Source organism: Apium graveolens, chromosome 3 (assembly GCF_009905375.1).
Source record: "Apium graveolens cultivar Ventura chromosome 3, ASM990537v1, whole genome shotgun sequence".
NCBI lineage: Eukaryota > Viridiplantae > Streptophyta > Magnoliopsida > Apiales > Apiaceae > Apium > Apium graveolens.
The window spans coordinates 24265140-24292324 of record NC_133649.1 but is presented as its reverse complement, the minus strand read 5'-3'; the positions used below and the strand labels follow the sequence as shown (position 1 = coordinate 24292324).

Sequence of the window (27185 nt, the reverse complement as noted above, 5' to 3'; positions counted from 1 at the left end):
GATTTTAACATCGGGTGCATTACATGCCGATGTCTAAGCACCGATATCGTATCTACTATTTCTCGTAGTGTACCAACAAATTTAAAGTTAAATGGTGCTAGTTAATGAAGAACAAATAATAAAAATAAAAGTTAAAATGATGGAAGTTATTTATATTCATTTTACCTGAACACAGTCCCAAATTTTTGTCTTTGTCTCTTTAGGAACACATTTCCAAGAATCATGCCAGATCGGGGTTTTGGTTCTTGCCAAAACTCCAATATATGATTACATCTCTTTACCTTCTTCACCATATGGCTCTCCTTTTGCATTAAAAGACACAGTAAGTTTGATCCCTCGGATCTTGCATTTCACAATTCGGTGCATCGTTACACAGCCTTGCTTCAATAGTTTTAGTCCTTGAGTATTGTCCGGTTTGGTAACAGCTTTTTCTCGTTTTCTTTTCTTTGATATTTTCTTTTGTAAGTTTTCAGAAATGGCCTTCTTCACAGTTTTTGGGGGAGAACTCAATTGAGTGGAGGTCTCGCTATTCGTGGACTTTGTCTTTCTTAAAGCCCTTAGCACACTCATTGTCCTTGGATGGGGTGAAGATCGTGTCTTTTTGAACCCATTCCTGTGAGACGCTTTCTTTTTCAAATTTCCCTTATCTGCCTTGGTCTTCTTCTTAGGAGTAGCCATAACCTATGAAGTACACAAACAAGGAATAAGTACAACATTAACATGACAGTAAACTCAATAAAACTCAAAGATATTACAGGTAAAAGAACCTAAAAATAACAAAAGAATAACCATCTGAGATATCTTAACTTTCCAACTTAAAAGCGTATTATAAATTTTACTTAAAATGACACACTTTGAGTGCCTAAACTAACCAGAGATATACACAAACAAACATTCAACCAACAATAAAATCTAGCTTATAATCGTACAATTTACGGCATGTGAATAAAGGTAAATTATCCATTTATTATAGGACAGTAGCACAGGGCACATTCAACTAACTAATTTACTGCAAAGTTATAACAAACAAACCAATAATTTCATCTCAAAAATCAATAGAAACATGAAACAAAAAATAGGAAATTAGCACAGTTACAAGATTTCAAACAGAAATTAGCACCCTGTTAATATCCATTTGGAACAAAAAACAAGAAAATAGCAAGAACTAGGGGTTTCATCATGAGATAATTACAGTTTAAAACCAGGGGTTTCATCATCAACACTCAACACTCCACAATTGCATGCAAAATTTACATAATAAAATAAAGCAAAGAAACTCCACAATACCATCAAACATTGCATGCAACATTCCGCAAAGCAAAGACACTCCACAATACCATCAAACATTGCATGCAACATTTAAATCTCATAAAATATTGAGTTAAAAATAAAAAACCCCAACATAAATTGAAGAGGGTTTTAGAGTTCTAAAATAATTCAAAAAACCCCAAATAAATTGAATAGCATTTTAGAAACTTATTAAAAATATGTAAAAATCAAAAACCCCCAAATATAGATGAGGGGTTTACGGTCTCTAATTGAATTAGAAACATACCAGTATAATCGAATGGAAGAAGAGGAAGAAGATTGTGTGAAGAAGAGGAAGAAGATTGTGTAAAGAAGAGAAAGAAGATTGTGCGAAGAAGAGGAAGAAGATTGTGTGAAGAAAATCACCGTGAAGAAGAGTAACTAATGATGGGGAAGAAGGGGGTTGGGGAGTTATGACGAAGAGTAACTGATGGGGAAGAAGGGGGTTGGGGAGTAAAGTTTTTGGGGGGATATTTCGGGGGGATACTAAAAAAATAAAGGGGGAGATGAAATTTAAAAGAGAGTGAAAATGAAAAAAATTCACTTCAAACCAATGGCCTAGATACAGATCTGGTTTAATCCAACGATCAACAAAATCTGTTATTATTTAATTTTTTTAAAACCTAAAAATCAAAAATTAAAATATATATAAATTATCCATATATTTGGAGACATAGTAACTGTTGTAAGATCAACTATCACATAACGGTTCTTACAGGATACCGTTATCGTATGCTATATTATTTAAATAGTAGTTGTGTAACGGTTTCTTACACAAACCGTTGTCTCATATATTTTCCAACAAGAGTTTTTTGTCCTAAACCGTTGTCTATAATCTAAAACAAAAATAAGAATAATCTATTGTAAAACTTTTAATTCTTAAATGTTCGATGTTTGCGAGTGCACATATGTTGATAAAACATTTGACGTAATCCATAAAAGTTAAATTTTTGGTACCTTAAAAGTTCGATAATCTGATTCGAAGACTTCGATCATATCACTATAAACAAATAATAATAATAATTAAGAATATTACTATAAACAAACGTAGATTACGCTAATAGAGACGTTTGTGAATAAAAATTTATTAAACAAATAATAATTAAGGATATTAAGTTTCTCTTTGTAAAATTTTAAAATAATTAAAGATGGAGTTGTAACTAGGGTGGAGCACGGTTTGGTTCGGGACATTTTTTGGCCAAAACTGAAACTAAAACCGTATGTCCTTAATTTTAATATTTAATAATTATAAGTTGAATTTACGACTTATAATCTGATAAGTAAGTTATGTTTCAAGATGTCAATCTAATCAAAATTCATTAATTTTAATTAGATGTTGAATTGTTGAATTATGATTTTAGTGAAAATAAATGTAAAGCTATTTTATTGAAAGCTGAAAAAGACTTTCATTCATAAGAAAAAAGAATTACTGTCGTTGGGAAAATAACTTTGTGGGCCAATATTCCTTCGTTGGATGTATCCCTTCGAGAGATATCTAAAAGCGTTTAAAGGATATGTACAGAACCCGGCTCATCCCGAAGGGTGTATTGCTGAGGCATATGTTGCCGAAGAGGCGGTGGAGTGTTTGGTGAATTTTGAAAAATCTACCGTAGGAGTGTCTCAAAATGCAAAGTATGAGCAGAATGCAAGACCTCTATCTGGTGCGACATTGATAAAGCCGAGCGATGAGGACTTGCATCTAGCACATTTGTGTTTTCTCCAAAATACAACTAACATTAGACCATATTTTGAGTAAGTTAGTGATATTTAAGTGTGTGTTATTTCATTATTTTCTGCACTTTGATTAATATACTAAAGAAAGTGATTTTTCTCGCAGCGAGCATATGGCATCTTCGATGACAAGATACCAACAAGATGAAAATGATGAAGTCTGGCTTAAAAACAAGCAAAATGCAGAATTTCATAAATGGTTCAGGAAAAAGGTATAATTGTTATTTGAATAAAAACATCATAAATATACCTAGTTTATATTTTTATGGTAAATGTATTTGTTATTTGTTAATTTAAGCAAACATCATAATTAATATTTATCAATTTGTTTTAAATAGATTCAATCTGAATTGTTGGATGACCATAACAACATACCTGAGGAGATAAGGTGGATTGCTGACGGGCCCAACAAGAATGTCCCTATATTTAGCGGATAAAGAATCAACGGTGTTACGTTTAGCACCAAGGAGCGTGATGACACTTGACAAGTTCAGTGTAGTGGTGTCTGTGTCGTTGCAGATATAATGCTTGTACAGGGTAAGGAGAAGAATATTGAACATACTTCACAGACCTACTATGGAGTTATAACAAGTATATGGGAGTTGGACTATAACAAATTTAGAGTCCCAATATTTTGTTATAATTGGGTAGATATGAACCAGAGGGTTAAGGTAGATGACTTGGGATATACAATTGTTAATTTGAACAAATTAGGTTTCGTAAATGATCCGGTCGTGCTAGGGAAACATGTTAAGCAGGTTTGTTACATTGATGATCCTCTTGAAAAACATTGGTATGTCGTGTTGAAATTACCGAAAAAGAACTGTTATGAACAATGTGACGATGAAAATGATGGATCAGTAGAAATAGAACTTGAGAATGAGCTGTATTTGCCAATGTTTCCCAATGTTAACGAACTTGATGAGGAAAAAGCTAGTTATATGCGGGACGAAGATGAATGGATTCAACTCCCATGATGGTAAAAATTACATTCTTTTAAGTTAAATTATCTAGAAAATTACCCCAGCATGAGTTACCTCTCTGCCTTCTATAATTTATTTATTCGTAAATCTTTTTTTATTTCTCGAATTATTATTTGCCAAAATTTGATAATTTTAATTAATCAGTGTCAATTACGATTACTGTTTTAATATATATGAAGTTAGCAGTTTTTTTTAATTTTTTATAAATGATTTATCATACTGGAATTTGTCATTTTCTAATTTATCGCTCCCTTTTTCTTGATTGTTTGGACTGTCTGGCATTTATATGTTGGATTCAGTGTCATCTAATTATTGGACAGTAGTGTTGATGGGCCATAAACCCGGTTAATCTTAAATTTGTAACCATGTTCAGTTTTTTTATTTTTCTTTCAGTGACCAATGTGATTATTGATCCGGATTTCATTGTTTCCCGTTTTTGCCCATTTTTGTGGAAAAGCCTGTTTGATTGCATTATTGGGTTTATGCACATGCCTAATTTAAATCGTTGGTCGCTTGTCAAGGTTTTGGTTGGAATTCTGATCGAATAAGGTGTTCAATATATGATACCCTGCTTCTTCTCTGCCAACAACTTGTTACTGGGGTTGGAGGGTTACCAGCACCTTCTTCCACTGTCTTCAACTGGAGGAGTTTGGTCCAAGTCAGCTGGTGACGATTAAAAAATGGGAACTTACTGCCAATGAAAAGACCCTGGTCTAGCTGCAGAAAATGTCAAGAACACGGGTATTAGAAAGACACAGCGAGGAAGAAAATACTCAGTAATCATCTAACATCAACTCATCAAGTTTCTTCAAGAAATACTCTTGATATTTTACTTATTTATGAACTTTTATCAATTTGCTTACATGGAATACATTTCTTTCACCCACAATTGCTCCATTGACAAACTTTGTGTTGTCTCTTGTCATATTAGCCTGTAAAAATGCCATTCGGTCAATGCCAGTGCCACTGAGGGTTGTCGGAGGTCCATCAACACTTACGCCTCCAGTTGGCAACACCCTTTGCCCAACTGGACATAAATTACTGATTTCATCTCGTGTTGTTATCTCTTCCATCATAATTCCATAAGTGAACTTGCTTTGACGAGTGAAATTCTGCAATAAGTAATTATTTGTTGGGTGTGATAAGTAAGCTTACATAACATCTTAATAAGTAATTTGGTTTGTGAATTATCCAATTGAAATTAGTTGTTAACTTGAGGAAATATTATGATTTGCCAACTTGATTGAGGGTTTTTTGCTAGTCTATATTGGTTGGATGATATTTTGTTAGGTAGTCATTGGTTGGCTACTTTTGGACTAATTTTCTGGGGATTTAATATATATACAACTCATTTTTTTCATTTTAACATTACTCAGAGATGACAGTTTATAGATAATCTATTAAACCATCTTCTACCTAGAGTTTAGACAACATACATGAAGAACCAAACCATTGTGTGTTTATATTTCTAACAAGTTTTTTACATCTCAAACCGTTGTCTATTAGTTGAGAGATGAAAAAAGTAAACTGCTGAGTTGTTAAAATTTTGTGGGAGATTAAATTAAAAAAAGGAGGGAGAATGAAAAATAAATAATTCAAAACAACCTCTAAAAGTATCTTTTAAAGTGAGGGGTTTAGACAACGCGTTATAAATCCGTCGTGTAAATCTTATAATATAATGCTTTAAAACACCATTATCTGTGGCCTTTCCTTTTAACAATGGTATAAACGCACAGTTGTTTGATTTTTAATGAGACAAGGGTAAGAATAAGCACTTGTCCAAATTACACAACATAAGCAGCAAAACCATCGTCTTAATCTGATAAATGGTTGTTATTTAACAACAGTTCTAGCGTGTTGTCTTAGTATTCTAAGACAACATTTTAGTTTGCACACTGTTGTCTGATTCCATGGGAGGGCATAACAAAGACAACAGTTTTTGAACTGATAGATAACTATTGTCTGTCCTTAAGCTCACACAACCGTTGTTGTATTTTTTAGAACAACGGTATTTTTTTTAACCGCTGTCTTTCAACCGTTGTCTGATTGCATTTTTCTTGTAGTGGATTGTAAAACACCAGTTCCAGTCAGTAATGCGTTTAGAATCATGGGAGATACTCCAATAGTGAATGCCCCTCTCAGAGCTAGAGTTATAACATGTCTGTGAAGGATGCTATTATGGACACCGATATTGTGGCAGGTACGCTTATTATCAATTATTTATGTGCTAAAGTGCTAGTAGATTCCAGGACAACTCGATCATTTATTTCTCAAGATTTTGTTAATAAGTTGAATTGTTCATTTGAATTGTTAAATGAGATTATGACTGTAGAATTAGAAAATCAGGAGTGTGTATTTGTTAACCAAGTGTGTACGGATTGTGAGATTGAGATTTCTGGCAATAAGTTTGGTGCTGACTTGATACCATGTAAGTTAGGAGTTTGACGTTATTTTAGGAATGGAATGGCTATTGAAGCATGATGCTCAGATAGACTGTCGTAATAAGAAAGTAATCTTGAAGATGCTAGAAGAGAAAGTGGTGACGTTTAGAGGTCAAAAGCAAACGAAGAAGTTCTTAATCATGGTCCAAGCTAAGAAATTACTATGAGAAGGATGTGATAATTTTATTTCTTATGTGATAGACTTGAAGCTATTTCAGTGATAAATAAGTTTCCAGCCATATTCCCAAACGAATTACGAGGATTTCCTCTATATAGGGAAATTAATTTCGCAATCGACTTAGCACCTGGAACAGAACCAGTATTTAAGCCTCCATATAGCTCGCTGAAATAAAGGAGTTGGAAAAGAAATTGCATGAGTTATTGAAAAAAGGAGCGATTAGACCCAGTGTAACAGTACTATTTGTTAAGAAAAATGACGGAAGCATGAGGTTATGCATCGACTACCGAGAACTTAACAAGCTTACTATCAAGAACAAGTACCCATTACCTTGAATTGATGATTTGTTTGATCAGCTGAAAGGAGCCAAGTATTTTTCTAAGATTGATCTGTGATCCGGCTATCACCACCTGAAGATCAAACTTGAAGATATACCAAAGACAGCTTTCAGAACAAGGTACGGTCATTATGAATTTTTAGTGATGTCTTTTGGATTGACCAATGCCCCAGCAGCATTTATAGACTTGATGAACAAAATTTTTAAAGAATATTCGGACAAGTTTATCATTATGTTTATCGATGATATTTTGATTTACTCAAAGTCAACTGAACATCATGCGGAGCATCTAAGGATAGCTTTGGAAATTTTTAGAAACGAGAAGTTGTATGCCAAGTTTTTAAAGTGTGAGTTTTGGTTACAAGAAATTCAAATTTTAGGGCACATAGTCACTAATAAAGGGATCAAAGTGGACCCAACAAAGATTGAAACTCTTACGAATTGAGAAAAACCAAAAATACCAATAGAAGTGAGAAGTTTCTTGGGATTAGCAGGATATTATCGACGATTTGTTCAAGATTTCTTCAAGATTGTGACACCTTTGACAAAACTTACCATAAAAAATGAGAGTTTTATATGGAACGAGAAGTAGGAAGAAAGTTTTCAGGAATTAAAGAAGAGATTAATCACGACACCTATTTTGTCACTTCCTGATGATCAAAGAAATTTTGTAATCTATAGTGATGCTTCTCATAATGGATTAGGTTGTGTCTTGATGCAGCATGATAAAGTTATTACATATGCGTCTACACAACTTAAACCTCATGAGCAATAATATTCGCTTTGAAGATTTGGAGACATTATCAATATAGGTAAAGATGTGAAATTTATACGAACCATAAGAGTTTGGAGTATATATTCATACAGAAGGAACTTAATATGAGACAACGAAGATGGTTAGAGTTGATCAAGGACTATAATTGCGTGATTAACTATCACCCAGGAATATCAAATATAGTGGAAGATGCCATAAGTAGAAAGGAAAGATTGAATGTGTTAATAGTACCTGAAGAGTTACACTACAAGAAAAAGTTCAATAGAAATCACATGTTAAACACCGGTTATAAATGCCACTGATGTTAAAAAAATTAATAACATCATCCCGCATTAATCTGATGTTTTTGTTATTTCAAGACATTGGTTATTTTACAACCGATGTCTAAAATTGCCTTAAAATATTTCAACACGAGCCCGCTTTAATATGTTTCCCCATTATCAAAAATTTCCCACTTTATTCCACATTTTCTCCCCCACCTTAGCCACTTTTTTTCTTCCCATATTTTTTTCCTTCTTCGAGCAAATAACTTGAAAACCAAAATTAGATTCACCTCTCTCTCTCACTCACCTCTCTCTCTCTCTCACCCACCTCTCTCTCAGGTTTTCTCACCTTCACTCACCTTTTATGTCCTCTCTCTCTCACTTCTGTGTTCACCTCTCTCTTTCTCCATCTCTGCTTTAGACTCTGAATTCTCCATCTCAACATTGGTGACAAGATAAACTTGGTAAACTCATCTTGTTAGAAACTCAAATTGGTATGCTTGAATTTAACTGTTCTTCTCAACATGAAGTTATCGATTTAAAAGCTTTATAATTGTGCGGGGTTTTAAATCAAAACCCTAATTTTGTAAATTGGGATTTTTTCCAAACCGAAAACCTAATTTACTTTAATGTACTAGGTATGGTATTATTGTTTAATTCATTGTATTTCGAAGTTACTAATTCATTTGAATTTGTTGTATAAGGAACCTTTATACATACAATTATGGATTCAAATATTTAGGTATGTATTTAAATTTCAAGATTTACAAAAATTCTCAATTGAATTTTAAAGTGGGTTGTGTTAAACTTGGGCAACTCTTATTGAAGTTATGTATGCTTTGTTATTTGTAATTTATTTGATGTATGTTCTGTTTAATATGAGTAACTTTAAACATTGTAAGAGTTTAAATGTTGAGGTATATGTAAAAAAAAGTGCTCATATATGTATTATGTAGAGAGAATAAAATAAAACAAACTGTCTATTACTTCCATACTTAAAATTAAAAAAAGGATACATGCATATATAGCAGACGTAGTGCTGCTAACCACTACTCCTAAAAATTCTCCACTACACTAGACTCTCCTAATAATATTGAAAACAAACTCACCACTCAGTCATCTCCTGTAGACTACGATGAAAATTTATTTAATTTAAAACAACTAACTAAAATAATAAAATAATAAAACAAGTTTAGATTAATTTTCCAACAATATCTCCCTTAATCTGAACTTGTCTCATGTAAACCTTCCAGCCCGTATGACTTATTCAACTGAGCCCGTATGACTAATAATCTGAGCCCGTATGGCTATTCAACTCAGCCAGTATGGCTAATAAACTGAGCCTGTATGGCTATTCAACTCACCCCGTATGGCTAATAAACTGAGCCCGTATGGCTATTCAACTGAGCCCGTATGGCTAAACTTATGATTATAATATAGCTGGTTCATCATCCTCGACGACTACTATGTTTACTTCCTGCCTCTTCTCTCTTTCACGTCGTGATTTGCTACATTCTGATGCATAGTGTCCTAAGGTGTTACAGTTGTAGCACCTGATCCTACTCTTATCACGGAAATAAGCACCTCTAGTTCTTTGATTTTGAGATGCCAAGAGAAGTTGTTGTCTCTCTGCGCTCTCACTCTCCTCGTGAGCTTTAAGACGATCCACTAACTCTTCAACCGTCATAGCTTTCATGTCTCCGAACTGTTCGATATTTGAAGCTATCTGGAGAAATTTATCAGGGACTGCACGTAGGATCTTCCTCACAATGCTTGACTCCTCCATCACTTCTCCAAGAACCCATATGTTGGTTGCTATCCCGCTCAGCTTCATACAAAAATCATCGATGTTATATGTCTCCTTCATGGTAAGAGACTCAAATTCTCCTTTTAATGTTTGTACGTTAGCCTCCTTCACCCGTTCTGCTCCTACAAACATCATTTTAATGGCTTCCCAAGCTTCCTTTGCGGTTTCTTTCTCAGCAGTCGGCAACAGTACTTCTTTTGGAACGCCTTGGTATATAGCTGCAAGAGCTATCTGTACCTTATTCTCATCAACAACGGTCTTTGGGTCTTCTTCGATCGCACCCCAAACACCTTGCGCCTTCATGAAAACCTTCATTTTCAGGGACCATGTTGGGTAGTTACTTTCGTTAGCATTGGATATGTTAAACCCATAGAGCCTTCTTTTGTCTTGGTTATCTCCATTGTTACGTTTGTGTGTTTGGGTTGATATTTTGGCATACACCACCTGGAGCTCGGATACCAAATGTAAAATGGAGCTCGGATACCAAATGTAAAAAAAAGAGCTCATATATGTATTATGTAGAGAGAATAAAATAAAACAAAGTGTCTATTACTTCCATACTTAAAATTAAAAAAGGGATACATGCATATATAGCTGACGTAGTGCTGCTAACAACTACTCCTAAAAATTCTGCACTACACTAGACTCTCCTAATAATGTTGAAAACAAACTCACCAGACTAGGATGACAATTTATTTAATTTAAAACAACTAACTAAAATAATAAAATAATAAAACAAGTTTAGATTAATTTTCCCAGAGAATATACATGTATGTTCTCGTAATTAGTTTTATTTAGACATGATTGATTCTATATGCTGGTTTGTATAGTAGTATATTATCAAAATTATATCAATCATTTGATGATAGTGGGCCGTTAAATGTTGTTATTGTTAGGACAAATTTGCAATGTTTTTTGGTTTTTCTTCCAAATTAATTTAAATAAATATTGATATTGAAAAGATTGTGAACACTCCGTTTATATTTAGTGGGCTGTGTAATTTCTATGTTTATCTAACTTTATGATCTAGATCATTTAGTATTGCTTGTTTTATGTGGATGGTTAACCTTTCCTGGGTTTTAATCATTTCTGATGATAATAATAAATACTCAAAAGGCTGAGGTACGGATGCCAATCCGTGAAAGAAAGGCTGTTAAAGAAGTTTTCTCCCCCAAAAAGAATGATAAGCTTTCTTTACTAACTTATTGTATAAATTGTCTAGTTATTTAGGTCTTTGCAACCTTTCTAAAATTATGATGGACTACATTCTAGGGTCTGACAATGGTGGAGTTCATTTTACTTTCCTCGAAGGCTCTGATAATGTTGGAAATCAATTTTCCTTTTTGGAAGATGATGATAATGTGGATGCTGCTATTACTCCTTCTACAAGTAGCAAGGGTTGGTTAAGTGTTTGAATTGTATTGCTCATGTATTTTCTTCTTAAGATTATGCCCCAACTTTCTTTATGATAAAGGTTTTAATGATTATAGGAAGGTTTTAATGATCATAGGAAGAGGATGATAAAGAAGGGACTAAGAAGTATATATAAGTGCACAGAAACTCAGAAAGTAAAGGTTTTAATGATCATCGGAAGGTTTTATCTCCTTGCATCTAGCATCTTTACAGTTTCAAAAATAGTTGAGTAATATTTATATTGTTGATATTACAGAGGAAACTACTACCAGGAAGGTAATATTGTACACACAAGACTCAAGGTACTGGAAGCCTACACGAGGGCACTTGGCACTTGGGCTAGATGGGTTGATAAAAACATTGATAAAGAGAAAACTCAGGTTATGTTCAGAGGTTACTCAGTAACCCATTTCTGGTAATTACCGTTTCCTTTTATCTTGTCATCTGGTCACTTGTAGATGTCCTTGTATTCTAATATCTAATAGATGTGTGTGAAGAATATTTAATTTTAATCACTCATATCTATTTAATTACATGTCTTACCACTTGAAAAGTAATTACTAATAAATAAAATAAATTTGCTTCAACGCACCATATAGCTTACAATTTAATAGCTCATAGTTAATTATTGAAATCAAGAATCTTATTACAAAGGCAAACATGGGAACAATAGAATGATTTGACAACAGGGTTATTTACGTGATCCTTGTCACACTTCATTCCTGCTGAAGTAGGTTATAGAGCCGTTCTGAGGTTAATCATAGTCTTGAAAGATCTAACCTTTTTCTAGCACAAAGCACTCTAGAAAAGCCTCTCTGTGATATTCAGCGAACTCTACTACTTCTACTAGATATGAGTGTGTTTATAAGAAAGTCTGAGTAGTATGTTCTCATCTATAGCATTCTTGCTGAATTCTTCTCGTGACTCTCACACATAAATTCACGTTTAGGCAGAAAAGCTCAGAAGTGTGCACAGAGAAGGTGGTGTTGGGATTGCAGCTGTACACATTGCTAAGGTTTGTGGAGCCACTGTCATTGCAGTTGCTAGGTGTTATTAGTCTGAGTGTTTGTTTCTTAAATCAGCAAGATGGTTCTGATTTTATGTCAAGAGGTTTATTAGATATCGTGATCTCTGAATCAAATTTTGCATGAACCACCAAAAGTGTTCCCTTTTACAAACAAAAAGTTTGACTTTGGTTGAAATTAATATTACATTATTTAAATTCAGTAATAAGAATAACTTGTATAACCTATCCATCAAGAACTGTGTTAACATGGGGTTTTATCATTTAAAATATTGCCAACTTGAATATTGCTGTGTTTGTCATATATGGGTACACTACGAACACACACTAGAGTTTTTTAGAACCAAACCAATTTTACATTCTGACTTTTATGTATTATTTTCTGAGTATTGCATGTATGCTTACATTTTATTGATAATGCAGGATTCGACAATCCATGGGCTTTACTGGGGAAACATAGTATGTCATGATTACCAGGAGATAAAATTCAAGAAAGTACAAAAGTCTTGGATGTCGGTGCTATCCCCGGATCACTGCCTGTTATTCTGAAAGATGATCTCGTAGACATTGTTAAAGCTTGAGGTAGAACATCTCTAACCGGTCATACTTATCGAATTCTATTATTTTCTTTATTTTAATTGTTATTTTGCAACAAGATTAAAAGGTTGCACCATGATGAACACTTGTACTTCTGGAAATTGGGAAATGTTGTAATCTAGTTGTAATATAATCTCCACTAATAAGAAGATGGTCATTTACTTACATTTTCTCAAACAAAAGTATTTCTTAATTATTTGTGGTTTACATCAGCGATTATTATTTTAGAAGAACAAATGAGGTGAAGTCAGATATATATATCCAAAATGATACTATTATGAAATTTAAGAAGTTCTGGTCAGATTTTGGAGATACCCCTCTGAAAGGTATTTGTCCACTTGATGCGTAAAACTTTTTTTTAGTTACTTCTTTATATTTACTTCTTTTATATCAATACAACAATGGACTTGAATGGAATTTTTATGAAAAGTTTTAATGTGACAAGAAGGGAGATTTTCTTGCATCAAATATGTGTTTTATATTCCTTTATGTTAATTACATCCGGACTTCTGAATATATTTATGTTAATTACATCTCGACATAGGCTTAGGCATATGCTTATATTCATATTTTTCAATGATACAGTGACTAGTAGAAGGGATTATTCTCTTATTTTGTTATAGATGGTCAAACCTATTATCTAGCGGTATATTTTAAAGCTAAGGGATTAATGGCAAAGAGGATGTGGGCATTACACAAGTAATATATGTTACTTTGATCTCTGGTTGGACCATATTAAAAAACTTGCTCACAACTACACTCGGTTATGTTGGAATATAAGCTAGAACCTTCCACGAAAAACTATTTAATTCCTTACATGAATGTAAAGTCACATATACATGATTCTGGTGCATGAACCTTAGTTTAAATATTCCTACATAACTAAGTGTTCTATGTAATAGTTCAGTGAATCTATATCTATTCCTATAAATTGTAATATCCAATTACTCAATCATATTAAGAAATTCTAGAGAATAAGTTTCTTCTCTTTGCATTTTATTATTCCTATCAAATTGGTATCAGAGCCAGTTCGAGAGTCTGTTCGAGAGCCTGTTCGAGAACCTGTTCCGTAGCCTGTTCTATAACCTGTTCAGAGCCGATTTCTTAACCTGTTCATCAAACATCCTCTTCTAATATGGCCACCAACAACAACACACTACAACCTCAACTTCCAAGATTAAATGGAAAGAATTACGGTCAATGGAGTATTATGATGAAAGCTTTATTTGGTTCTCAAGATTTATGGGATATTATTGAAACTGGTTATGAAGAACCACCAAATCAAACTACTCTCAATCAGCAACAATTGGCAGTTGTAAAGGAAAACCGGAAAAAGGACAAGAAAGCACTTTTTTCATATATCAGGCAGCAGATGAAGCTATTTTTGAAAGGATCTCTACAGCAGCAACATCAAAAGAAGCATGGAGCACTCTTAATACAACATACAAAGGTGAACACAAGGTGAAGATGATAAGATTGCAAGCTTTAAGGGGTGAGTTTGAGCTATTAAGAATGAAGGAGACAGAGTCCGTAGAAGACTACTTTAACAGAGTTGTTTCTATCTCAAATCAACTCATGGTCAATGGAGAAGAATTGAAGGATCAGAGAATAATAGAAAAAATTCTTCGGAGTATGTCAAAGAAATACGAGCATATAGTTGTTGCAATCGATGAATCAAAAAATTTAAGTGAGCTTCCACTTGAATCTCTATTGGGCTCCTTACAATCTCACGAATTAAGGATTAAACAATTTGAATCATCACCCTCTGAGCAAGCATTCCATATGCAAGAATTCCATCGTGGAGGCTTCCGTGGAAGAGGACGCGGAAGAAATTTTCGTGGAAAAGCAAGAAGCCAACCAGATTCTTACGCAAGAGGAAGGTCTCAAGCACGTAATTATTAATCTTTTTCAATGATACAGTGACTAGTAGAAGGGATTATTCTCTTATTTTGTTATAGATGGTCAAACCTATTATCTAGCGGTATATTTTAAAGCTAAGGGATTAATGGCAAAGAGGATGTGGGCATTACACAAGTAATATATGTTACTTTGATCTCTGGTTGGACCATATTAAAAAACTTGCTCACAACTACACTCGGTTATGTTGGAATATAAGCTAGAACCTTCCAGGAAAAACTATTTAATTCCTTACATGAATGTAAAGTCACATATACATGATTCTGGTGCATGAACCTTAGTTTAAATATTCCTACATAACTAAGTGTTCTATGTAATAGTTCAGTGAATCTATATCTATTCCTATAAATTGTAATATCCAATTACTCAATCATATTAAGAAATTCTAGAGAATAAGTTTCTTCTCTTTGCATTTTATTATTCCTATCAAATTGGTATCAGAGCCAGTTCGAGAGTCTGTTCGAGAGCCTGTTCGAGAACCTGTTCCGTAGCCTGTTCTATAACCTGTTCAGAGCCGATTTCTTAACCTGTTCATCAAACATCCTCTTCTAATATGGCCACCAACAACAACACACTACAACCTCAACTTCCAAGATTAAATGGAAAGAATTACGGTCAATGGAGTATTATGATGAAAGCTTTATTTGGTTCTCAAGATTTATGGGATATTATTGAAACTGGTTATGAAGAACCACCAAATCAAACTACTCTCAATCAGCAACAATTGGCAGTTGTAAAGGAAAACCGGAAAAAGGACAAGAAAGCACTTTTTTCATATATCAGGCAGCAGATGAAGCTATTTTTGAAAGGATCTCTACAGCAGCAACATCAAAAGAAGCATGGAGCACTCTTAATACAACATACAAAGGTGAACACAAGGTGAAGATGATAAGATTGCAAGCTTTAAGGGGTGAGTTTGAGCTATTAAGAATGAAGGAGACAGAGTCCGTAGAAGACTACTTTAACAGAGTTGTTTCTATCTCAAATCAACTCATGGTCAATGGAGAAGAATTGAAGGATCAGAGAATAATAGAAAAAATTCTTCGGAGTATGTCAAAGAAATACGAGCATATAGTTGTTGCAATCGATGAATCAAAAAATTTAAGTGAGCTTCCACTTGAATCTCTATTGGGCTCCTTACAATCTCACGAATTAAGGATTAAACAATTTGAATCATCACCCTCTGAGCAAGCATTCCATATGCAAGAATTCCATCGTGGAGGCTTCCGTGGAAGAGGACGCGGAAGAAATTTTCGTGGAAAAGGAAGAAGCCAACCAGATTCTTACGCAAGAGGAAGGTCTCAAGCACGTAATTATTAATATCAATTAAATCATGAAGCAAGTCCAGGAAATCAATATGAAAGAGGAAGATTCCATGGACAAGTTAGAGGCAGAGGAAGAGGTAATTATCAATCACAAATCCAATGCAATTTTTGTCATAAATTTGGTCATTCAAAGAAAGATTGCTACTCGAGATTGAAATATGAAAGAAATGAGACCAGTTTTTTACATGAAAGTTCTGAATCAAAGAATGAAGAATCTGTCCTTCTTATGTTTAATGAGCAAGAGGTCTCCACCAAGAATATTTGGTACATTGACAGTGGTTGCATCCACCACATGACAGGACAGAAAAGCATTCTTATTAATCTGGATGAATCTGTCTAGCGAGAGGTAAAAACTAGCGATAATAAACGGCACCTGGTACAAGGATGTGGTGATGTTCCAATCCAAACCAAGTGAGGACAGAATTTTGTTAGTGATGTCTACTATGTTCCAGGGCTGAAGCACAATCTTTTAAGCGTGGGACGATTATTAAATAAGGGACATAATGTGATTTTCAATGGTGAGCAGTGTGAAATAAGAGATAAGAATAATTCTCTTATTGCGAGAATCAAAATGACGCCAAATAAGATGTTCCCTCTAAAGATAAATGAGACTTCACTCAATTTATTTCTCTAGTATTGTGGAGGACAAATCATGGCTGTGGCATCTAAGATACAATCATCTAAGCTTCAGCACACTCTCAAAAATCTGTCAGGAGCATATGGTGAGAGGCATTCCATACATCAATAAACAAGATCAAATCTGTGAAGGATGTGTATTTGGAAGATACAAACGTGATTCTTTTCCAAGGGGAATGGAAAAAAGGGCATCTCAACCTTTAGAGCTGGTGCACTCAGATTTATGTGGTCCAATGCGAGAAAATTCCCTTGGAGGTAAAAAATACTTTCTCATATTTATTGATGATTGCACTAGGAAAATATGGATATATTTTCTAAAACAGAAATCTGAAGCTTTTGGAGTGTTCAAGAATTTCAAAGCTCTCGTTGAAAAACAAAGTGGACTTGATCTAAAGGCCTTACGTTCTGACCAAGGAGGTAAATACATGAGTGGAGAATTTGAAGCCTTTTTGAAAGAGAATTGCATTATACATCAGTTGACAGTAAGTTTTAGCCCCCAACAAAATGTGGTGGCAGAAAGAAAAAATAAAATTATTATGGAACTTGTGCGCAACATGCTCAAGACAAAAAGGCTACCTCATCCTTTCTGGGCTGAAGCTGCATCATCAGCATGCTATATCTTAAACCGTGCTTCTTCTAAAGATGTACAAGAAAAAACCCAAGAAGAGGCATGGAGTGGTCACAAACCTAGTGTATCTCATTTCAGAATTTTTGGAAGCCTGTGTTTGTGACGCCCTCCAGACCCGGGGTATAAGTCTGAGGGTTACTAGCTAATCACCAAACCTGTACAATTTGATTAACAATTAATAAAGAAATGAAATTAAACCCCTTTAACACTAACCAGGATCTTTTTAGGTTGAAGTATGAAAACAAGAACCACTAACTATTTTTATTACAAACTAACATTCAAAGTCTCACAAACTCTCTTTATTACAAACCATTGTCTAATTCATTTTAAGCTAAGTTCAACTTTTATTCAAACACACACACCTACTATCTATCAACACTCCACCTGCTCGGGCAACTCAAAGCTTTCTTCCTGGATTGGGATCAACACCTTGGGTATAAGAGGATCCCGAGGCTTGACTCGCTTCTTTACCACTCGAGTACTGATTGGTTTCATATTCCTTCTTAACTGAAAACAATAAGGTGAATAACAAAAAAAGGGGTGAGCCAAAAGTTGCTCAACAAGTCCACAAACATATAAACAGTGTTAAAGCATTTTAAATGAATCCGCCATCTCAGGTATATCTGCCAAGATATAACCTCACGAGAATAGAAAGAAGGCCATTACTGGCGAGTACAAATAAACTAAACTGGACACAAGTTCGCATCTATATTCTGCTGATCAGTCAGAATATAATGCAGATCCATATCTCAGTATATAGATCCAGTCGGGTACCCAGGCACTACGGCCCACGTCGAGGCACCAGTCATCCCGATCCTCAGGATTAAGACACGCTCAATCCCAAAATATCCTTATCCAGTCCATCGCTTAGCAACCGGGACAATCGGTATGCTTTGATATATTCCAAACACTAGAATATATCAATCTCCATGTGTTACCAACAGAATATGAATCAAGAATCCAAAGAAACGGAGAAATCAAGAATTGAAATGAAATATGAACAAAGGAATATGGATTGTATATTAGTGATCAAGAACAATAATCAAGAGAATGTAAATGTGATAAATATTTGAATCAATATCACTATTCCGAAAGTAAAATAGAGGAAAAACTTGCCTTCTGCGCGACTTACTGCAATTGCATCACTTATGTCTATCACCTTGTACTATTACCGACTCAACTGGCGTCACGTCGTACTTCATTTGCATCTTGAATCGACTTCAAACTGATTCTAACATCTACCCATGCGCTTATGACTGACTCATGTATTACATATAAGCAAGTAAGACTCGATTAACCACGTAATACACATAAGCACATAAGCACATAATCATTTTTATGGTTAAAATAATTTATAAAACCAAAATCGACTCGTTGATCGCTCAACTGATCGTTATCTGACTCGTTTCCCAATTTTCCGGAATTTTTCGGACTCGTCTCGGCACGTAACTTGACTGATAATCAAACAAGTTACAAAATCAACTAACTTCTAAAAAAAATTAATCTTTGATATTATTTTTAATGAAAAGGATTCATTTTTCTGAGTTAACAGGCTTTCGTTTCACGCAAAACGGACTAACGGTTGAATTATTATTAATTAAATACTGATAATTCCATTTATTAATCATTATAAATAATTATTACTAATTCTTAAAACCCAAAAATAATTTTTAAATCATTATTTAAGAAAATCAGAATTAAAAATAATTTTTCTATAATTTTTGAAATTAAAATGAATTTATTATGATTTATTAAAAATTATTTGATTAATTATCAAAATAATTAATCACTTTTAAGTAATTAATGAGTAATAAATAAATAATAAATAATTAAGAAAATAATTCAATCTGATTTTTAGAAAATAATTCAGAATTATTTATAATATAAATTAATTAATTAAATAATTAATTAATCAATTTACAAAATAAATAAAACTGATTTTTAAAATTAATAAAAATAAAAAGTAAAAATAATTTCCAGAAACATATGTCAGAAAATAGACATCTGACAAGGTGGATCAAAACCGGGTTCTGGAAACGGGTCAACCGGGTTGGATTCCGGGTCTGTGAAGAACACCACCGGAATCTGGGTTTAAACCCAGAATCCGGCGACTTCACCGGACTCCGGCGAGTCCAATTCCTGGCCAAACGGACACCGTTTGGTTCCGTTTTTGATCCCAAAATATCCCAAACTACTTCCCCAATCTGTTTCAGGCCAAAATCGACCAGAAACATCCCTGGATATCATTATCCGATCAAAATCATCAAGAACTCCGGCCAAAAATCCAAATCACTCATTTGTACATAACATCAAACGTTATATAGTGCAAAATGAAGCTAAGAACATATACAATCAAAGCCCTAACATTACAAGAACCAAATATTCACAGAAATCATCGAGTTGTGTTTTGAAAATTCGACCTAAACCCTAGAAATTGTGAATCATTATCCAAACATCGTTTGTTCAATTAAACACCATGAATCGACTGTAAATCATCTAACAAAGCTATATCAATCATGAAAACATCACAATAACCCCATAGTCAAAAAGCCCTAATTCGAACATAAACCCTAGAAATCAAAAATCAAAAACGATGCAATAAAACGTGAAATTAATGCAAAAAACAGAAAGAACGGATCAAAACCTTCGATTTGAGTACTTGAATCACACGATTTGATGCTGTAATCAGTGAGAAATTACGACTTGATTCTTCGACCCGAACCTGTTCTTCCCGACCCGATTTCAGAGAATTTTTAGTAATTTTGCAGATTTTAATGATTAATTATAATTAACTAAATAAAAATTAGGCTATTTATAGTAGTAAAAATTATACTCCTAATTAAAATTAAGGGGCCAATTATACATAAAATAAAAATATTGGGCCCTAATTTTTATAATTTTTGAGTATTAAAATTTAATTTATAAATATTTTATATATGCAATATATATGCCAAAAATTCCCAAAAATTGTGAATAATGCAAAAATGCAAAGAAATAATATAAATGAAAGTCCTATAATTTTATAAAAATAAAAATATGATTTTTGTGGGGTTTTTGACACCCAATGGGGCCCGGAAAAATAATTTTTCGCAAAACGAGAAAATTTATAAATTATCTAGATGTTCAGAACAAGGCGATTGTAAATGCCATTTGATGAAAAATAAGGCCCATTATTTTATTTGAAATACTGGCATTAAAATCATCGTTTGGGTCATAAAATGTTTGAAATAAAACCTATAAATGCATAATAAAATATCTGAAAAATACCTTAAAATACAGAAATGACATGGAATACACGTATCACGTAACAGTTAGGGTTTATCAGATAATCACACATAAATGACAAATTAATTCACATATTTTATTATAATCATGATATAATATAAACGTAAAGTTCCCAGTCGTTACATCCTTCCCCCCTTAAAAGGATTATGTCCTCAGAATCTTCTATGAAAACAAATGAGGGTATTTCTCTAATATTTCACTTTCGAGTTCCCAGGTTGATTCTTCAACCATAGGATTTCTCCACAACACTCGCACTAAATATACAGACTTATTTCGCAACACTTTCTCTCGCCGATCTAAAATTCTTACCGGCTGTTCTATAAAAGACAAATTAGGTTGGATTTCTATCGGGTCATACTCGATTACATGCCTAGAATCAGGATTATATCGCTTAAGCATGGACACGTGAAACACATTGTGAATATGCTGCATATGAGGCGGTAAAGCTAATTCGTATGCAACTTTTCCCACTTTCTTCAAAATTTTAAACGGTCCAACGTAACGTGGTTTCAATTTACCCTTATTGCTAAATGTGGTTAATCCTTTCCATGGCGATATTTTGAGTAGTACGTTTTCTCCTTCCTGATAGTCTATATCTTTCCTGGCTTGATCTGCATATTTACGTTGCCTGTTTTGCGCTGCATCGAGTCGTTTTCGAATGAGTTCAATCTTTTCTTTCATCTGTTGAATTAGTTGTGGACCCAAAATTTTGCGTTCTCCAACTTCATCCCAATATACTGGTGATCTACATTTTCTCCCGTATAATGCTTCATACGGTGGCATTCCAATGCTGGCATGATAACTGTTATTATAAGAAAATTCCACTAGGGGTAAATGTTCATCCCAACTGCCTTCAAAATCGATCGCACAACCTCGTAGCATGTCTTCAATCGTTTGGATAGTTCTTTCACTTTGCCCGTCGGTTTGCGGATGATAAGCGGTACTCATTTTCAATTTAATTCCAAGACATTCTTGAAATTGTCTCCAAAATCTTGAGTTGAAACGAGGATCTCGATCAGACACGATAGATACTGGAACTCCATGTCGCATCATAATTTCTTTGAGATATATGTGCACTAGCTTGTCGAGTGAAAATCTTTCATTGATTGGTAGAAAATGTGCCGACTTCGTGAGTCTGTTAATGATTACCCATATCGCATCATGATTTGCCTTTGTCCTTGGTAGTCCTACCACAAAATCCATCGCTAGATGTTCCCATTTCCATTCTGGAATGTCTAATGGTTGCAATAATCCACTCGGACATTGATGTTCCGCTTTAACTCGCTGGCATGTGTAGCACTTACTAATCCATTCAGCTATTTCCTTCTTCATGTTTGGCCACCAGAAGTTTTCTTTCAGATCACGATACATTTTTGTACTTCCTGGATGAATGGAATACTTCAAATTATGCGCATCTCGCATTATTTCTTCTTTTAATTCTACTACGTTAGGGATCCAGATTCTCGACGCAAAGCGTAAAATTCCTTCATTATCTTTCTGAGTTGTGATTTCTTCTCCCGTCAGGTCGTCATCTTGACTCATCACTTCATTTTGACAACAGCGAATATTTTCTAACAATTACGGTAGGAAAGTCATAGTGTAGATAGCTTCTGCAGATTCATTGGGAATACGAATCTCAATTTCCAATTTGTCGAATTCCTTGATTAAGTCTTCACATGAAGTTAACCGATTCAATCTTTCTTTCCTACTCAGCGCATCTGCTACAACATTTGCTTTCCCTGGATGATAACTAATCGTGACTTCCTAATCCTTTATCAATTCCAGCCATCAACGTTGTCGCATGTTCAGCTCCTTTTGCGTAAAGATATACTTTAGACTTTTATGATCTGTGTAAATTTCACATTTTTCACCGTAGAGATAATGTCTCCAAAGCTTCAATGCAAATACGATCGCTGCCAATTCCAGATCATGAGTGGGATATTTTTGTTCATAAGGTTTAAGTTGTCTCGAAGCATATGCGATGACGTTACCGTGTTGCATCAGTACACATCCTAACCCGCGATACGAAGTGTCACTGAAAATGACGAAATTTCCTAGCTCGTCTGGCAATACAAGTACTGGTGCGGTTACTAACCGATTTTTCAGCTCTTGAAAACTTTCTTCACACCTATCACTCCATTCAAACTTTTCACTTTTTCGAGTTAACTTGGTCAGCGGCGTTGCTATTTTCGCAAAATCTTTGACAAACCTTCGATAATATCCTGTCAATCCCAAGAAACTTTAAACTTCTGTCGGCGTCCTTGGTCTTTCCCAATTTAACACAGCTTCAGTCTTCGCTGGATCGACTTGGATGCCTTTTCTACTGATAATATGCCCTAGAAATTGTACTTCTCTTAACCAGAATTCACATTTCGAAAATTTTGCGTATAGTTGCTCTTTTCTCAGAATTTCCAAAGTTATTCTCAAGTGTTCTGCATGCTCTTCTTCTGACTTGGAGTAAATCAAGATGTCATCAATGAATACAATCACGAATTTATCCAAATATTTCTTGAATACTCTGTTCATCAAATCCATGAATGCTGCCGGCGCGTTTGTCAGACCGAATGCCATTACCAAAAACTCGTAATGCCCATATCTTGTACGAAACGCAGTCTTTGGAATATCTTCAGCTTTAATCTTCAATTGATGATAGCCTGATCGCAAATCTATCTTTGAAAACCATGCTGCTCCTTTTAGCTGATCGAACAAATCGTCGATTCTCGGTAAGGGATCCTTGTTCTTAATAGTGAGTTTATTCAATTCCCTATAGTCAATGCATAATCGCATGCTGCCGTCCTTCTTCTTCATAAATAACACCGGTGCACCCCATGGGGATACACTAGGTCGTATGATGTCTCGGTCTAGAAGATCTTGCAGTTGTGTTGACAATTCCTTCATTTCGACTGGAGCCATCCGATATGGAGCTTTCGAAACTGGTTCTGTACCTGGTGCTAGATTAATTGCGAACTCAATTTCTCGATCTGGTGGTAACCCTGGAAGCTCGTCTGGAAAGACGTCTGGAAACTCGCACACAATTGGAATGTCTTCTATTCTAAGACTTCCTCTTTTGGTATCTAACACGTAACCTATGTATGCCTCACATCCTTGTCGAATCAATCGTTTAGTCTGCATCATAGTAAGAAATTTTTTCTGCTATTTTTCGCCTTTGAATATTACTGTTGCATTCTCCGCAGTTCGTAATTTGACTCTCTTATTTGTGCAATCTCTCTGAGCGTTATGACATGCTAACCAATCCATTCCCAAGATAATATCGAATTCTCCTAGCTTAAAAGGAATTAAATCTACCAAAAAACGATGTCCGGCTATTTCTATATCACACGCAGGACATACTCGATCTACCGGAACTTGGTCGTCATTCGCTAATTTTATAATTAACGTTTCGCCCAACCATTCTATTTCACAATGTAACTTACCAAGAAATTCTTCAGAAACAAATGAACGAGTAGCTCTAGAATCAATTAATACTTTTGAAATTACAGAATTCACCAAAAGTGTACCTGCAATAACACTCGGACTCTGCACCGCTTCTTTCATGGTCATGTTAAAAGTTCTTGCTTTGGGTTGATTAGGCGGCGGCGGAGGTAATGCTAACATTCTCGGAACACTGGCTGCCATAGCTGATCCTTTGCAATTTCTGGCGATATGCCCTTTCTTTCCACACTGGAAACAAGTCATCTCTGCTGTTCTACCTGTTGGACATTCGTTAGAATAATGCCCTTCTTGCTTACACCGATAACACGTTACATCCCTTTTGATACATACACCAGTATGCTTTCGATTACATGTCTTGCAGTACGGCACTGGAACTCTGACCATTCCCTGCTGACTGGAGGTTTGGAAACGATTACCTGCCTTCTGTGAACCTTGTCCTATCCTTTTAAAATTCAAATTTTCCCGGGCTTGGAATCCGGGCTTTCTGCTGGAGCGATCTTGGAAACTTCCCTGTCCCTTGCTTGCTGAGATCTTTCACTTTCCCCTTCTATAATCAAAGCTTTCTGAACTACGGCGGTATACGTCGTTAATTCGAAAACTGCAACTTGGCCACGAATCCATGGTCATAATCCTTCTTGAAACCTTTGAACTAGTTTTTCTTCGGTGTCAACCTGTTCTGGAACAAACCTAGCCAACTCAGTAAATTTGGCTTCATATTCTGCCACGGAAATATTTCCCTGCTTCAGTTCTAGAAACTTAATCTGCATTTGATTCTTCACATAGCCAGGAAAATGCTTTTCTAAAAACAACTCTTTAAACCAATCCCATGCAATAACTTCTTCACCCTCTAAGGCCTTTTTAGATTCCCACCAATAATTCGCCTCTCCTTTCAACAAGTAACTAGCAAAATCAGTCTTCTGGTCCTCACCTACCTTCACTAGTACGGACGCTTTCTCTACTTCTTTTAACCAGGTGGTAGCTTTAATAGGATCAGTAGTCCCTTCAAACTCTGGAGGTTTAACTGACTGAAACTGCTTAAAAGTAACAACAGGTAATACTAGTGATAATTGAAGCTCAGGACGAGGTGGCTGTTGTAACATTTGTTGGTGTATCTGCTGTTGCTGATGCTGCATCTGCTGCTGCATCATTACCATCTGTTGTTGCATCAGATGGAACATTTGGTTCATGGTCTCATTAGTCTGATTTTCAGAATTGCTATTAGAGGTCTCAGCCCTAGTCTTTCTTTTTGGTGCCATCTTCTTCTGATAATAAAACAGGTGATATTTATTTAACAGTTTAATAAACAATCGACAATATGTATGGAAAACAATTTATCCTGTATTCATAACATGGTTTATTTAAAGAAAACAGTTGCTGAGAGTACAGACTGGAAATGTAAACAGTTAAATAAAATAATTGTTTTTTTTCAACAGGAATTATAATATGAAAAACTGTAAAGTGAAAGTAAATGCTATAAAACTGTAAAGACTGAAATTTAAATAAAAGAATTTGAAAAAGTTCATCTTATATATATATGTGACACCAGCTTCAGGTGTAAATGCTTGATACAAAAAGTCTCGGGCTACTGGTCATCACTACGGCTACAAGTCACACTATCGCTACAAGTTAAACTACTACTACAAGTTAAACTACTGATACACACATACACACTACTCACTAGGTTATACTATATTACCTCTATATACACATGCACTCTGGAGTCACCGTCTCAAACCTTCTCAGAACCGAGGCGGAATACGCCTAAGTTCCTCTCTAAGTGCCTGGACCAAAGTCTGTGCCAAGCGAAAAATCCTGTAGAACTCTGCAAAAGAAGGAGGTCCATCATGAGTCAAATCATCCAGCTCCCAAGTAGCACTCATCAATACTGACTGTAATCGCTGTCTCATATAATAATCCGGTTGTAGGGCCGCTAACGGTCCTCTGTTCCTCTGATCAAACAGATGCATAATCTCCCGACACTGTGCCCGCCAATACTCCATATCATCCCTCATAACTCTATACTCATGGTATGGTACCATATGCGGCTGAGCAACCTGACCTACTGACTCCTGAGAAGGAACCCTCAGAATACCTGCACCCTGCTGGGGTAAACCTAACTATAGATCCACACCATGCTCTCCCATCTCCTCTACTGGAATCATCTGAACTATGTCCGGCTCTGGGGCATGCGCTGGTATAGGAGGTAACAATGGTGGTGGTGGTAACTCCTGCTCAACACCTAGTATAAACTGGTGCTCAATAGGTAAAGGAACCATCGGCTCGAAGAACTCAAATGGATCAAACATCTCTATGGGGTCATGCACTATCCCCTGTACTGGTGGTACCGGCTCCTGTGGTAATGGTGGTGGAGGTTGTAGAGGAGGAAACATATGCTCAGATACTGGAGGTATGGCTGGTGCTACTGGCCCAGTGACTGTCCTCTCGGAAGATGAAGAATAACCAGAAGATGCCATCTGATAATATACCAAAGAAAAGAAAAGTTCATTAACAATCCTAAGATTATTTCCCTATTCTAATCTGACCTAAATCCTAACACTATTCATCCTAATTTGACTATCCCTATCTTATGTGATCTCCTTATCCTATCTTAATCCTAATGTTCTTGTTTTCAGGGACCAAACCTACAGCTCTGATGCCAAACCTGTGACGCCCTCCAGACCCGGGGTATAAGTCTGGGGGTTACTAGCTAATCACCAAACCTGTACAATTTGATTAACAATTAATAAAGAAATGAAATTAAACCCCTTTAACACTAACCATGATCTTTTTAGGTTGAAGTATGAAAACAAGAACCACTAACTACTTTTATTACAAACCAACATTCAAAGTCTCACAAACTCTCTTTATTACAAACCATTGTCTAATTCATTTTAAGCTAAGTTCAACTTTTATTCAAGCACACACACCTACTATCTATCAACACTCCACCTGCTCGGGCAACTCAAAGCTTTCTTCCTGGATTGGGATCAACACCTTGGGTATAAGAGGATTCCGAGGCTTGACTCGCTTCTTTACCACTCGAGTCCTGATTGGTTTCATATTCCTTCTTAACTGAAAATAATA

The 27185-nt window shown here is 35.1% G+C and overlaps 1 protein-coding gene across 1 annotated transcript; it reads right to left on the bottom strand.

Moving 5' to 3' along the window:
* Positions 1 to 9445: 9445 nt before the first annotated feature.
* LOC141714004 (uncharacterized) lies at positions 9446 to 10138 on the bottom strand. The gene has a single exon (XM_074517554.1). The coding sequence runs from the start codon at positions 10136 to 10138 to the stop codon at positions 9446 to 9448; it is 693 nt and encodes a 230-aa protein (XP_074373655.1).
* Positions 10139 to 27185: the final 17047 nt, after the last annotated feature.